This window comes from Nansenia antarctica (assembly GCF_963989245.1).
Source record: "Nansenia antarctica genome assembly, chromosome: 11".
In the NCBI taxonomy this organism is placed as follows: Eukaryota; Metazoa; Chordata; class Actinopteri; order Argentiniformes; family Microstomatidae; genus Nansenia; species Nansenia antarctica.
Genome location: NC_137681.1, coordinates 23,443,347 through 23,457,452, shown reverse-complemented (window position 1 = coordinate 23,457,452; position 14,106 = coordinate 23,443,347). Strand labels below are relative to the sequence as shown.

At 46.2% G+C, this 14,106-nt stretch overlaps 1 protein-coding gene across 1 annotated transcript in view; it reads left to right on the top strand.

The window, feature by feature from the left end:
- The window catches only part of LOC308167056 (testican-2), a gene marked incomplete at both ends in the record, with an annotated part of 39,654 nt that extends 25,548 nt beyond the window's left edge, over positions 1-14,106 (top strand). The window contains 8 exons of the mRNA XM_080541410.1: positions 116-230; positions 2,459-2,564; positions 7,681-7,799; positions 8,769-8,884; positions 9,304-9,522; positions 11,792-11,854; positions 13,581-13,718; positions 13,967-14,106. Coding sequence (XP_080397536.1) covers positions 116-230; positions 2,459-2,564; positions 7,681-7,799; positions 8,769-8,884; positions 9,304-9,522; positions 11,792-11,854; positions 13,581-13,718; positions 13,967-14,106 — 1,016 coding nt within the window. The remainder of the gene's footprint in view (positions 1-115; positions 231-2,458; positions 2,565-7,680; positions 7,800-8,768; positions 8,885-9,303; positions 9,523-11,791; positions 11,855-13,580; positions 13,719-13,966) is intronic.

The following is a 14,106-nucleotide window of genomic DNA, read 5'->3' as shown; positions in this document are numbered from 1 at the left end:
TCTGTCTCTGTCTATCTCTGTCTGTCTCTGTCTGTCTCTGTCTGTCCCTGTCTGTCTCTGTCTGTCCCTGTCTGTCTTTGTCTGTCTCTGTCCGTCTCTGTCTGTCCCTCTGCAGCTGTGGACACCACCAAGGACCCCTGTCAGAAAGTGAAGTGCAGCCGCCACAAGATCTGCGTCGCCCAGGGTTACCAGCGAGCCATGTGTGTCAACCGTAAAAAACTAGAGCACAGGTGGGTGGAGCCCTGATGTCATGGCCCCGAAGATTCTATTTCAGTCACACACAAAATCTGAGGGAAAACTCGGAGGGAGCATCTCCGTGGGGTACCGTACCCCCCCCCCCCACCCCCACCCCCTCTCCTCCCCTCCCCTCCCCTTCCCTCCCCCCTCCCCCCCCCCCCCCATTGTTAGATTGACTGCAGATAGGCTACATTTTCTGTGGTGTTTTGTTGACTGACAAGCAAAGACTCCTGTCAGCGAGTCCTCGCTGAATAGCTTGTTGGAGAGAGCTATTGATTACAACCCCTTGTAGCTGTGCCAGAGTGGGTCCTGGGGGAGGGAGGAGTGATGTCAACCAGAACACTCCTGCAGGGACATGATTAATTAAAAGGTATATGAAGGTAGTCAACTCACAACGTTGGAAAAATTCCTCATTCCTCTTTCCCACTTTGTTATGCTCTAGAACACAAACAACGATGTTGTAGGGTACACAGCAGGGGAGACTAGCTCCAAGGTGTTGTCGTCGTGTATCACTTTGCATAGTGGAAACACAGCGCGGTGTTATCAGGCTCCACCCATTCCTCCATGGATCAACCATCTTGGGTTCAGCTGGAATGCCATCTCAGGGAGCGGCTCAGTTTAACCGTTTATTGCATGGAAACGGTCATACATACTTAATCTTGGCATAATTGGACGGTTCCGCTCTGTAGAGACTTAACAAACCCCAAGTAGGTAGGCTACATACAGAGCGTACTTCCTTTCATAGCCAGTGCAACCGTGTTACCACAGTTGAATGCTATGGAGGAACCGTAAACGTAGGCCTAAAAACCAGACCCGAACTAAACTGCTTATGACATTAGAAATATGACAAGGACATAAAGTAAACAATAATAAAATAATAATAAAATAATAATAATAATAATAATAATAATAATAATAATAATAATAATAATAATAATAATAATAATAACCTGTCAGGTAAATGTTAAGGGAACAGAGACAAGAGATAATATGATGATGCAAAAGCAGGATGCCATTTGATAGGCGACACCATGACAATTTGTGTGGATATGCTCAGATCATAGTTCAGAACAACATACTACACATGACAAGGACATAAAGTAAACAATAATCAAATTCTAATAATAATAATAATAATAATAATAATAATAATAATAATAACCTGTCAGGTAAATGTTAAGGGAACAGAGACAAGAGATAATTGGCCCAAATTCCGCTTGAATTTCATTATTAATTTGGTTGTTTAAGTCCTTGTCATGTGTAGTATGTTACTCTGAACTAAGCAGAATTTGGGCCCAATGACGGGCCAGTGCAGTGCAGTGCCTCTGTCCTAACAGCCACCTGACAGACAGCTGCGACCGGGTGCTCTGTCTGAACTAACGCTAGGCTCCGTTTATCATTATTTTATGGCACATTTGGTTTAAAGTGTGTGTCTACGGTCGGTCGTACAGATCGTGACATCTCCCTCACCGAAACCCTCCCCGTCCGAGCTGTTACGCCCACCGATCCAGCCTTCTCATGACAGATCGAAAAAATAGTAGCCAGCGCGACGTCGGAATGAGTTAATGGAGTGAAACATTATCACCTGCAAAAGTCCATCCGCGGTGACAGGCGTTTATCTCTTTCAATAAAGAACCTCCTGTTTGAAGTGTCCCCAGAGATGGGAAGATGGGAGAAGACGGTGGTGTGGAATAATGGGACCTAAGCATGAACGTAGCCGTGCTAAGCCAGCCATCATCTCAGCATCATTAAGTAGCAGCTTCAAAAGCAGCACTGGTGCCTGGGAATGCTTTGCTGGCCGTGGAGGCGGCCGCTGTAGTGGTGGAAGCGCGTTGCGCTGCTCACACTGCGTGAACTCAATGATCATTAGAGGAAAAAGCCAAGCCGTGTGGTACGGATTAGGGATCTAGTGAAAAGAGTGCATTTGATGTTCTCCTAAATGTGTGCTCTCATGTTGTGATTGTTGTTTTGCCGAAAGCTGTGTTTGTCTAGCTACCGCAGGACGGCAAGCTGGTATTGACTCTACGTTACTGTAGCGTTGCTTAAACAAATTGTGTTTTTTGTGGCAAAACAAGTAAGTATATTAATATAAGCATGCTGTTAGGATATCGACAGTATTAGGCTTGTGTGTACAATATAATACTTTGAGACCCTAGGATATGATGGACTGACAAGGAGTGTGTGTGTGTGTGTGTGTGTGTGTGTGTGTGTGTCCATGTAGAGTGCGCCAGCCAGGCCTGAAGCCCCATGAGAGTGGCTGTAAGCCCTGCCCCGTGGCCGCCGCCTCGCCTGTGTGCGGCTCTGACGGACACAACTACGCCTCAGAGGTACGACGCCATCACATCACATCACATAACATCACATCATCACATCACCACATTACATCACATCACCACATTACATCACATAACATAACATCACATCACCACATCACATCACCACATTACATCACATAACATCACATCACCACATTACATCACATAACATCACATCACATCACCACATCACATCACCACATAACATCACATCACCACATCACATCACATCACCACATTACATCACATAACATCACCACATTACATCACATAACATCACATCACATCACCACATTACATCACATAACATCACATCACCACATTACATCACATCACCACATCACCACATCACATCACATCACCACATTACATCACATAACATCACCACATTACATCACATAACATCACATCACATCACCACATTACATCACATAACATCACATCACCACATTACATCACATCACCACATTACATCACCACATCACATCACATCACCACATCACATCACATCACCACATTACATCACATCACATCACCACATTACATCACCACATCACATCACATCACCACATCACATCACATCACCACATCACATCATCACATCACATCACCACATCACCACATCACATCACATAACATCACCACATAACATCACATCACATCACATAACATCACATCACCACATCACCACATCACCACATCACATCACATCACATCACCACATCACATCACCACATAACATCACATCACATCACCACATATCACCACATAACATCACATCACATCACATCACATCACCACATCACATCACATAACCAGGGGTGCACATAACTTTTTGGGGCCAGTGCTCAGAGGAGCACCTAGGGATGCTGTTTGGTGCTCCCCGAGCTCGCGAGTCACGACCCGTCCCACAGGATGGATAAAAAAGGGATACATGGATAACGTATATTAGCAAAACAACATTTATTCATAAATAAAGATGAACGAACAAATGATTGTGTGCAAAACAAAAGAAACAAATGCAAAATCAAATGACTGCTCTTTAAGCATGAAAGTCTGTCAGACTCCTTTAAACACAATGAAATCAACTGACATCTCTTTAAGCACTAACTGAATGTCTGTTCTTTAAACACAATGAAATCAACTGACATCTCTTTAAGCACTGCTCTGTTCTGTAAACACTGAAATCAACTTTTCAACAAAAAGTTACAGCCTAAGCATTTATTTATGCTACAAGCTTAATCATCATCATCACTGCTCTCTTGACTGCTGTAAGTTATCACTGTCCTCAATTTCAACCATGGTAGAGGATGTTGTAGGCTATCACTTTAAATAGCTCATTATTTTGATTGTGCAACAAAGTCATTTTTTTTTTCTTCTAATAGAATTCCCAACCATATTCCCTGGGTCAGGGGTCTAGGTGCGATAATGAAGCTGTAAAACAAACGTCTGAACGTTTGAAAGCTTCAGAGAAAAGAAACGTGAAGTCCCTTGGTGTTGTTTTTCCTTTTAGCGACGAGTCGTTTGGGACTGAATTTTCACGTGTCGGCGTGATAACCGTGATAACCGTGCGATACGCGATACGCGGAATGAAAGTACAAGTTACGATACTTTCCGAATGTTTTCGTGAGGGGAGTCGCCGTGGTCGTTGTGATGGCGTTACGGGGCTTGCAGTGATGCAGCAGTCAGCAGTCAGCAGTTGGATTTTGAGGAAGTAAATTCCTCTCCCAGCGCTTCCAGCTGTTGGTGCGCAAGAGCGCGTTCATGCCGCTGATCTTCCGCGCAGCATGCATTTTGGCGACGCATGCGCACTGGCGCACCAGTTATGTGCACCCCTGCACATAACATAACATCACATCACATAACATAACATACTGTATCACATCATCATCACCTGATATATCATAACATAACATACTGGATCATAATCGTGTCATGTCATATACTGTATGTGATGGCCGCTAGTGAAAGGGGGAACAAGTCAGCAACTAACCAAATGTTCAGACTTTTATAAAAAATAAAAAATAAATGTCAATGTTGTTGAAAATCAATGACACACCCGCTAGTCTACTAACACAGCTTGTTTTGTGAGCCTGCTAACAATGTGTTAGAGTTAACTAGGTAGTAGTGGGGATTACTCACCGAATCCATTGCATTGCAATAGTTTGGCTTGAAGTGTGTCATTGATTTTCAACAACATTGAAATGTATTTAATTTTTTTCGGAATAAAAGTCCAAACATTTGGCTTGGTTGCCGACTTGTTCTCCCTTTCACCAGTTGTTGTCATATATAGGGGTGATAGGTAGCCTAGAGGTTAGAGACGCCGGCTAGCAATCGACAGATCGCTGGTTTGATCCCTGCCTCAGGAGGGAGGTGGATGTGAGCTGGTGACTGGAGGGTTGCTGGCATCATATCTAAGCTGCCTACCACTGCCGGTGTGCCCTTGAGCAAGGCACGTAACCCCTAATTGCTCCAGGGGCCGCTGACTATGGCTGACCCTGTGCTTAGTGCAAAAAATGTATTTCGTTGTACTCGAAAAAGATTGAATCTAATCTAATATGCCACACGTCAGAACATAACATACATGTATCATATCATAACATATGATAACATTCCATAACATAACTTAAGCAATATACAATTCTGTTGTACTGAATATCAGCACGGCAGTGATTCGGTCGTAGGTACGAGGCCGCAGGCCAACAGCACGGCCTCAAGTGTGATATTGCTTTTATACAACAGTTTACAAGCTCCATTTATTAGTTAACTGTAATAAGCGACAACAGATTATGATTTGTTTGTTTATTTAATAATGTATTTGGCTCCGATAACACATAGTTCCACATCTGAACTTGCTCTTAAACTTGAACTGGACTGTTGCCAAGCAACCTGAACACAAACGTTTTCCTGCACAGCTTGCTACTTTCTTTAATTCAGCTTGGTGCGTTGAGACTTAGCCATGTCTGAAAGCATTTCAAGGCACATTGCATTACAGTGTTAGCTTCTTGCTCTTCTCTAATTTGTCTAGGTCTGCTGATGTCATATCAGCACACCTGGAGGTTTGCACCGAAATATCTAGGCTTTCCTTCCCTTCCTTCCTCTTCTGACGACCATTCATAATTTAACTTGAATGTTATTTGTGGAAATATATCCATCTTTTTTTGTTTGCTACAATGTGATAGATAACGACGGTTAATGTAGCCTAGCCTAATTAACGGTAATTTAATAGAACACTTGTGCGGCGGAGTGATACGTATAGTTAAAAGTCCCAGTGCTGTTATACTCTATATCAGCACTCATGGAATGCCTCTTGCCCAATCAAATTACTTGGTCGGAACTAACTGTTGTATAATTAAGCAATATCACACGAGAGGGAGTGCTGTTATACTGAATATCAGCACGGCTGTGATTCGGTCGTAGGTACGAGGCCGCAGGCCTCAATCACAGCCGTGCTGATATTCAGTATAACAGCACGACCTCGAGTGTGATATTGCTTTTATACAACAGTTCTACAGCGCAATTTATTAGTTAACAGTAATAAGCGACAACAGATGATCATTTATTTTGGCTCCGTCAACAAAAGATAGTTCCGCAACTGGACTGTTGCCTAGTAACCTGAACACAAACATCTGCAGGCGAGCTACTTTGTATTAACGGTCATTTCGGAGTGATGCATATAGTTAAAAGTCCCAGTGCTGTTATACTGTATATCAGCACTCATGGAATGCCTCTTGTCCAATCAAATTACTTGGTCGGAACTAACTGTTGTATAATGGTTCATATCATAACATTACATAACATAACATACTGTATTATGTCAGATGGCAACATGTAACATAACACGTATCATATCGTTGCCATATGGCTTACTACTTATCACACCCTATGAATCATAGCCTGCCTCCTCTCCATCTCCATCTCTCTCTCTCTCTCTCTCTCTCTCTCTCTCTCTCTCTCTCTCTCTCTCTCTGTATCTCTCACACTTACATTTACAATTTTATTGTTACTATTTCGCAACTCATATATTCACACATATACGTATATATATATAAAACGGTGGCCAAACTTTTGACTGGTACTGTATATATTCATATTTCTTTCACAACATTGAAAGTGCATCCATTATCGTTTGAAATGCAGTCACATCATGTAGCCCACTGTGAGTGGTGTGAGTGTGTGCTTGCGTGCGCGCCTCTGTGTGTGTGTGTGTGTGTGTGTGCGCGTGTGTGTGTGTGTGTGTGTGTGTGTGTGCCTGTGTGTGTGTGTGTGTGTGTGCCTGTGTGTGTGTGTGTGCCTGTGTGTGTGTCCCTGTGTGTGTGTGTGTGTGTGTGTGTGTGTGTGTGAGAGTCTGCCTGCCTGGCTGGCTGGTTGTTCCGCGGGTCGGCCGGTCATCTCGTCATCGGGAGGATAAGGACCGGCGTGCCGGATGAATGCGGGCGGATGATTAATGGCTGTCGCGGCTTTGAGCGGCGTTAGCGGCCCCCCTTTATTGATTTATGTATAGTTTCTAATGTTGACCTTGCACAAGAAGGCAGGGGGAGAATGACTGCTCACTCCTGCCTCTCTCCAAGCACAGCGGCTCATTTGAATGAGCAATCTTTTTTTTCTGCGGTCACCCCCATAAATATTTTATCTGCACCCAAGCCTGGCCCTGTCCCACTCACTCTCTCTCTCTCTCTCTCTCTCTCTCTCTCTCTCTCTCTCTCTCTCTCTCTCTCTCTCTCTCTCTCTCGCTCGCTCTCTCTCTCTTGCTCTCTTTCGCTTTCTCTCTCTCGCTCTTTCACTCTCTCTCACTCTCTCTTTCTCTCTCCCGCTCTACCCCTCTCTCTCTCTCTCTCTCTCTGCTGCAGAAATACTGCTGTCATAAATACACATTTAAGCCCTGGATATGAGTGTGTGTGTGTGTGTGTGTGTGTGTGTGTGCGTGTGTGCGTGTGTGTGTGTGTGCGCATGTGTGCGTGCGTGTGTGCGCTACACTGAGATTAGCTCTGTGCCCTTGTCTTTAATTAATCTATGTGGGGGCCGTGTGTATATTCTTTAGGTCGTAGAAATGCAGTGTAATCACTCTCTCCCCCCCCCCCCTTTCCCCCCCCCCCTCTCTCTCTCTCTCCCCCCTTCTGTGTGACAGTGTAAGCTGGAGCAGCAGTCGTGTCTCACAGGCAAAGAGCTGAGTATGAAGTGTGATGGCTTGTGCCCCTGTGCGACCGCTGCCAGCCCCATCACGGGCACGGAGGCCAAACACGGCAAGTAGGATCCGTCTCTCGATTTTTTTTTGCCGCTTTCACACGGTCACACGGCGTGGCGTCACCTACCCTGCCGTCTCTCTGACCTGTCACCGTATCTGCTCTTTGCTTCTCAAGGTCTTAGAGCTAAAAAAGCTATTTGTCAGAGAGACACATAACAACATTAGCTGGGAAAAGGGCATGCGTGGTATCCCGCAGTGAAGCTAGCTTGCGCAGGAGATGAGAGGATAATCCTCAGTAAGAAAAAAAGTAATTATTCTCACTCTTTGATTTTCAGTCGTTGGGATCAATAGCAACCAATTTCAGAGGCTGGGGGGTTAGGTTTTTGGTACCGTTCGTTTTCAATGAAATGGCAGCTTCTGTGATTGAAATGAGCTTTCCATCAGGCAGTCGTGAATTATTCAGAGTGTACATATATCAAGGGACCCAAGGGTGCCACATAGCATTGATTCTCTCCTGCATAGGACTCTTGAGGAAATGCCAATGGATCAAACTGATGATTTGTCATCCTTGTTTTCATCTGACGCCGGTTTATGAAACGGGGTATTGTAGCCTCAAACAGGAAGTGGATTACTATTGGAAAACTGTTTTGTTGCCGTTTGTTGTGAAATATGTTACATAATACGCCGATTATAAAAGCCATATTATAAATTGTGTTGCAATTCCATAATGTTGAGTGAGTGACAGTGGGTGAATGAGTGAGTGAGAGGGTAAGTCAGTGAGAGTGAGAGAGAGTGAGAGTGGACAGTGGACTGCAAAGGGCCGGTTGTTTCTACCACCTACTGTATAAGTCAGTCCAGGCTATATAAAAGCCTTGGGGGTGTGCCATGGGGAAGGTGAGTCAGTCAGCGAGACTCAGAGAGCAGTGTGTGTGGTTTGTGTGTGTGTGTGTGTGTGTGTGTGTGTGTGTGTGTGTGTGTGTGCCGGTGCCAGAGATGTGAGCCCCGGGTCTTTCCTCTCCTCTCTCAGAGAGCTGCACCGGGCAGGACCTGGCGGACCTGGGAGACCGCCTCAGAGACTGGTTCCAGCTCCTCCATGGCAACGCCAAGCAAAACAACTCGGGCAAGCCTGGAGCTGGCACCGCCTCAGGTGATGAACAAACCAGGGCAAACAAACACCTCCTCCTCCTCCTCCTCTCCCAGCGAGAGATTTCTCCTTTATGCTCTGCTTCGCTAACTGACAGTCCAATTGTCCCTATAATCACCCATTACACAACTGTACAATCACCCATTACACAACTGTACATACACAAATAGGCATCTTCTCCGCCCCCCCCCCCCCCCCCCAAGTCCTGTGCTTTCAATGGGGCTTTGAACAAGCCTACTCTGAAAACGGCCTTTGTATTTACGTCTTTAAAAAATCCCATAAATATACACAACCGCATTTTTTTTCACATAAATCCAAAGGCCTTTCTTTGCCAGTGTAATTCAGTGTAATTCAGTGTAATTCATCCATGACAAGGACACGCTATGCCGGTCGCGTTGACCGGCGTGATGTTTGATCCGCAGTGCTGGATAAGAGCCTGGTGGCCAGCTGCAAGGACTCCATCGGCTGGATGTTCTCCAAGCTGGACACCAACAACGACTTGTACCTGGACCAGCCAGAGCTGGCGGCCATAAACCTGGACAAGTACGAGGTCTGCATCCGGCCCTTCTTCAACTCCTGCGACTCCTACAAGGACGGGAAGGTCTCCACCGCAGAGTGGTGCCTCTGCTTCTGGAGGGAAAGTGAGTGGATGGGGGGGGGGGGGGGGGGGGGCAGGATGGGGGAGGCAGGATGGGGGAGGCAGGGGTAGGCAGGATGGGGGAGGTAGGATGGGGGAGACAGGGGTAGGCAGGATGGGGGAGGTAGGATGGGGGAGACAGGGGGAGGCAGGATGGGGGAGGTAGGATGGGGGAGACTGGGGTAGGTAGGATGGGGGAGACTGCTTTTGGAGGGAGAGGGAGTGGATACTGCAGCACGATATAACATACAGTTTTTCTCAATTGCTAAAACACATTTCACAAAACTTTCCTCCATTTTCCCCAAACTCTAAACACAACACACTTTTCTAAAGCTACATAAACAAAACCACACCTTCTCTCTTCAAAACTCAAACTTTCACACCAAAACAGCTGCTCAAAGCCTGCAAAAATGTAAACACTATACGCATCATTACAGACTACAACAAAACAACTGAAAACACAATGTTCAGTGTGTGAGAATGTTCTTTTTTCACAACTGCCAAAGCACATTTTTAGAAACCTTACAGTATCTGTTCTCAGAATATATCACTGTGTAGAGTATTGGGCATTCATAGATTTGTGTGTTTCATATGAACAGTATGTAAATCTACAGAAAATACAGTATGTATGTTACGGTACATGTGGGAATACGGTACATGTGGGAAAACTAGGGTTAGGGTTAGGTGCTAGGGTGACTTGGTACATGCGGGCATGTCTTACCCTAACCTTAACCTTAACCCTAACCCTAACCCTACCCCTAATCCTAACCCTAACCCTAACCGTAGCACCCTAGCACCTAACCCTAACCCTAGTTTTCCCACATGTACCGTATTCCCACATGTACCGTAACATATATATATCATATTATACATATGCCATTTAGCTGACGCTTTTATCCAAAGTGACTTACATTGCAGTGAGGGCCTACAGTTTTCAGTACATACAGTACATACAGTACATACAGTAGGTCCCAGTGGGACTAGGGCATGACAGGGATGTTCTGGGCTGCAGAGGCAGAGACAGCCTATGTAAACATCAGGGGATGGTGATGAAAGAGGGTGGCGTCCAGGGACGTTATGGTGGTAAAAGAAAGTGGGAAAAAACGCTGGATAGTGGGGAAAATGGCAACCTTAGCGCTAACCCTAACGTTAAAATGATCTAAAATGACAAACGTAGAGCTAACCTTAAAGCTAACATTAGAATGAGCTGCTTTTGGTAAAAGCCAAGGTGGGTAAATGATGACGCTATTCATCATCAGAAAAGTTCTAAACAGCATATCCCCAGAGACCTGGCTCAGCTACTGGAGAGAGAAACAACATCGTATCTCCTACCTCTGCTGCATATTCATTTCTAATGGCTCATTTGAAATATGAAATATGAGCTCACTAACATGATTAATTCGGTATTCATCAACAGAAGGCATGCCTAGATTACATTGATTCTGTCATTAATTATTCAGTGATAGGCAATCATCTGCACAACTTAAGGTTTGAAAGAGCAATTCTGGGTATTATATTGCTGAATATATGAATAGGTCAAAGAATCAATGTGTCAATTCAAATGTCGACACATTTGGAATAGCTGATTTATAACACATCATTTGGGGAATGGATGAAATTGTCTATAACTATTTTGTGAATGACTTTGTTGTTATCCACTGATCAATGGTCTAGAGTCTAGACTTCTTCTTCCTCTTCTTCTCCTTCTTCTTCTTCTTCTTCTTCTTCTTCTTATTGTATAAACTGAAACCCTGACAAGCAATGGCAGGCAGCACCTTCGGGAGGGGGTCCACCACTAGGGAGACCACCAGAGGCTGTGTCTGTCTGGGCTGCTCTCTAAGGCCAGCAGTCCCATAGATATGTCGAGATACACTGTATACTATATGTGCCAATAAAGTTTCAAATGAATTCAATTCAACTCAATTCAATCGAAACGAATCGAATTGACAGTAGAAAGGCTGTCTACAGGATCTGCCAAATCGCAGCTCATTCTCAGCCAAATGCTCTTCAATTGAATCGAATCTAATTGAATCGAAATCGAATCGAATCAACAGTAGAAAGGCGGTGGTATAGTATCTCTGCCAAATCGCAGCTCATCCTCAGCCACACACCCTTTCACCCGGGAGCGTCTGATGATCAATAAGGCCCCGGGGGAGCGGGGGAGCACACACAAAAAACAGCAAATCAATAAACGGGCGAAAGTGTAATTATGAAAATGATTGATTGAAATCAAAGTTTTGTCCCTCATCACGTCTTCTGTGTCCTCCCCTCAGAGCCTCCATGCCTGGCTGAGCTGGAGAGAATCCAGGTCCAGGAGGTGGCCAAGAAGAAGCCGGGTAAATTATTAGATTTATTATTATGATTATTATGATTATTATGATTATTATGATTATTATTATGTATACATGAATATCAGATGAGTGAATACATTAGTGTGGTATGTGTCGTTTCTTTTGAATGAGTGTGTGTGTGTGTGTGGATGGGTGTGTGGATGGGTGTGTGTGCGTGCGTGTGCACTTGCATGAGTGTGTGTGTGCGCATCTGTGTGTGTGTGTGTGTGTGTGTGTGTGTGTGTGGGCGTGTGTGTGTGTGTGTGTGTGTGCGTCGGAACAGGTTGGTCCTGAGGATGAATAAAGGTGCGGGTGGGTGTACTTTCCCTCATGTTTATTCTGTTGCGTGTCCTTGTGTGGGAGGAAGCTTGCTGATCGTGTGCCTGTGCTGCAGCGTGGCGCATGTGTGTGTGTGTGTGTGTGTGTGTGTGTGTGTGTGTGTGTGTGTGTGTGTGTGTGTACACTTGTGTAACAGGGTGCCTGCAGCAGCAGGAGTGCTGGAGGATACTCATTAACCAGATCACAAGCAGCACATGGCTGGGATTAGAGCCTCATCTACCAGGGGGATTAGAGAGTGTGCAGCACTGGCCTGAGCAGGGCTGAGCAGGGCTGGGTTGGGTTGGGTTGGGCTGGGCTGGGTTGGGCTGGGTTGGGCTGGGTTGGGCTGGGCTGGGCTGGGTTGGGCTGGGCTGGGCTGGGTTGGGTTGGGCTGGGTTGGGTTGGGCTGGGTTGGGTTGGGCTGGGTTGGGTTGGGTTGGGCTGGGTTGGGCTGGGTTGGGTTGGGTTGGGCTGCGTTGGGTTGGGTTGGGCTGGGTTGGGTTGGGTTGGGCTGGGCTGGGTTGGGCTGGGTTGGGTTGGGCTGGGCTGGGCTGGGCTGGGTTGGGTTGGACAGGGCTGGGTTGAGCAGGACTGGGTTGAGCAGGACTGGGCTGGCTTGGGCTAACTTCCTACTGTACAAGCTCAGGGCTACCCTACTGGACATACTACCTGCAGTGTGTAGTATGCAGTGTGCAGTGTGCGTGCCAAGGACAAGGACCCTCCGAAGAAGACGTAACGTCTTAACTTCCCTCCTCCGCTCTGCGTGGCTCAGCGATGGCTTCCCATCAGGCCTTGCTTGTCACATTCCTTCCCCTCTCTTCTTCTTTTTGGGGAGGGGAGAGGGAGGGCCAGGGGGGGGGGGGGGGAGTGGAAGGGGGGTGTTCACACCATCCCCTCTCGCAGATCCTGCATGTAAAGTGGCAGTTGGCTTTGTGGCTTTGACAAGGGGGCTCCAATGGGAGGCTGCGATGCGACGGCGGAGGCCCGTGTCACAGAGACCCCTGTCATCTCTGTAACATGACGCTGACACGGCGTGGGGTGTGTGTGTGTGTGTGGGGGGGGGGATGACGACGACATCAACCAGAGGAGGCATGGAGAAGTCTCCGGGAGGCTCTGTACGGCAGACGCCAGCCTCCCCCTCAGTCTCTGTGGTGTTTCTCTAGAACAAACAAGCTCCGTCTCCATGCTGACTGATAGTCTTATCAAAGGTCTTCAAGCCTTCAAGCCGAATTTTCAGGCGTTCTCATTTATGCCTGACTTATCTCCACCATCGGCATGACGCTGCCATGGGAGCGGGGAGCATAAATATTTAACAATGTTGTGTGTGTGTGTGTGTGTGTGTGTGTGTGTGCGTGTGCGTGTGCGTGTGCGCGTGTGCGTGCGTGTGTGTGGGTGTGTGTGTGTGCGTTTGCAGGGATGTACATCCCTAGCTGTGATGAAGATGGTTACTACAGGAAGCTGCAGTGTGACCAGAGCCGGGGAGAGTGTTGGTGTGTGGACCAGCACGGAGGAGAGATGATGGGCTCTCGAATCCATGGCAACCCAGACTGTGGTAAGTGCAGAGACTAAGTGGCTTACGGCTTCCTTTCCTACAGCAGGCATCGGAAGAAGAAGAAGAAGAATGTTTAATGTTTTATCTTTGTCTCCCTTTATGTTATATTACATTTATTTTAAAGTTGACCACATTTCATACACACTTTTGAATATAAAAGATCAGGAGATCAAGGCATCTACTCTTTACTCAACTGTATCACTGAAAGGTCATTTCATTTCATTTGTTTGTTCTTCTTTCAATTCCAGATGAGCTGGTGGGATATTCTGGGGATTTTGGGAGTGGAGTCGGATGGGAGGATGAAGAGGAGAAAGAGGCGGAGGAGAACGGAGAAGAGGCCGAGGAGGAGGAAGAAGGAGAGGCGGATGACGGAGGATACATATGGTAG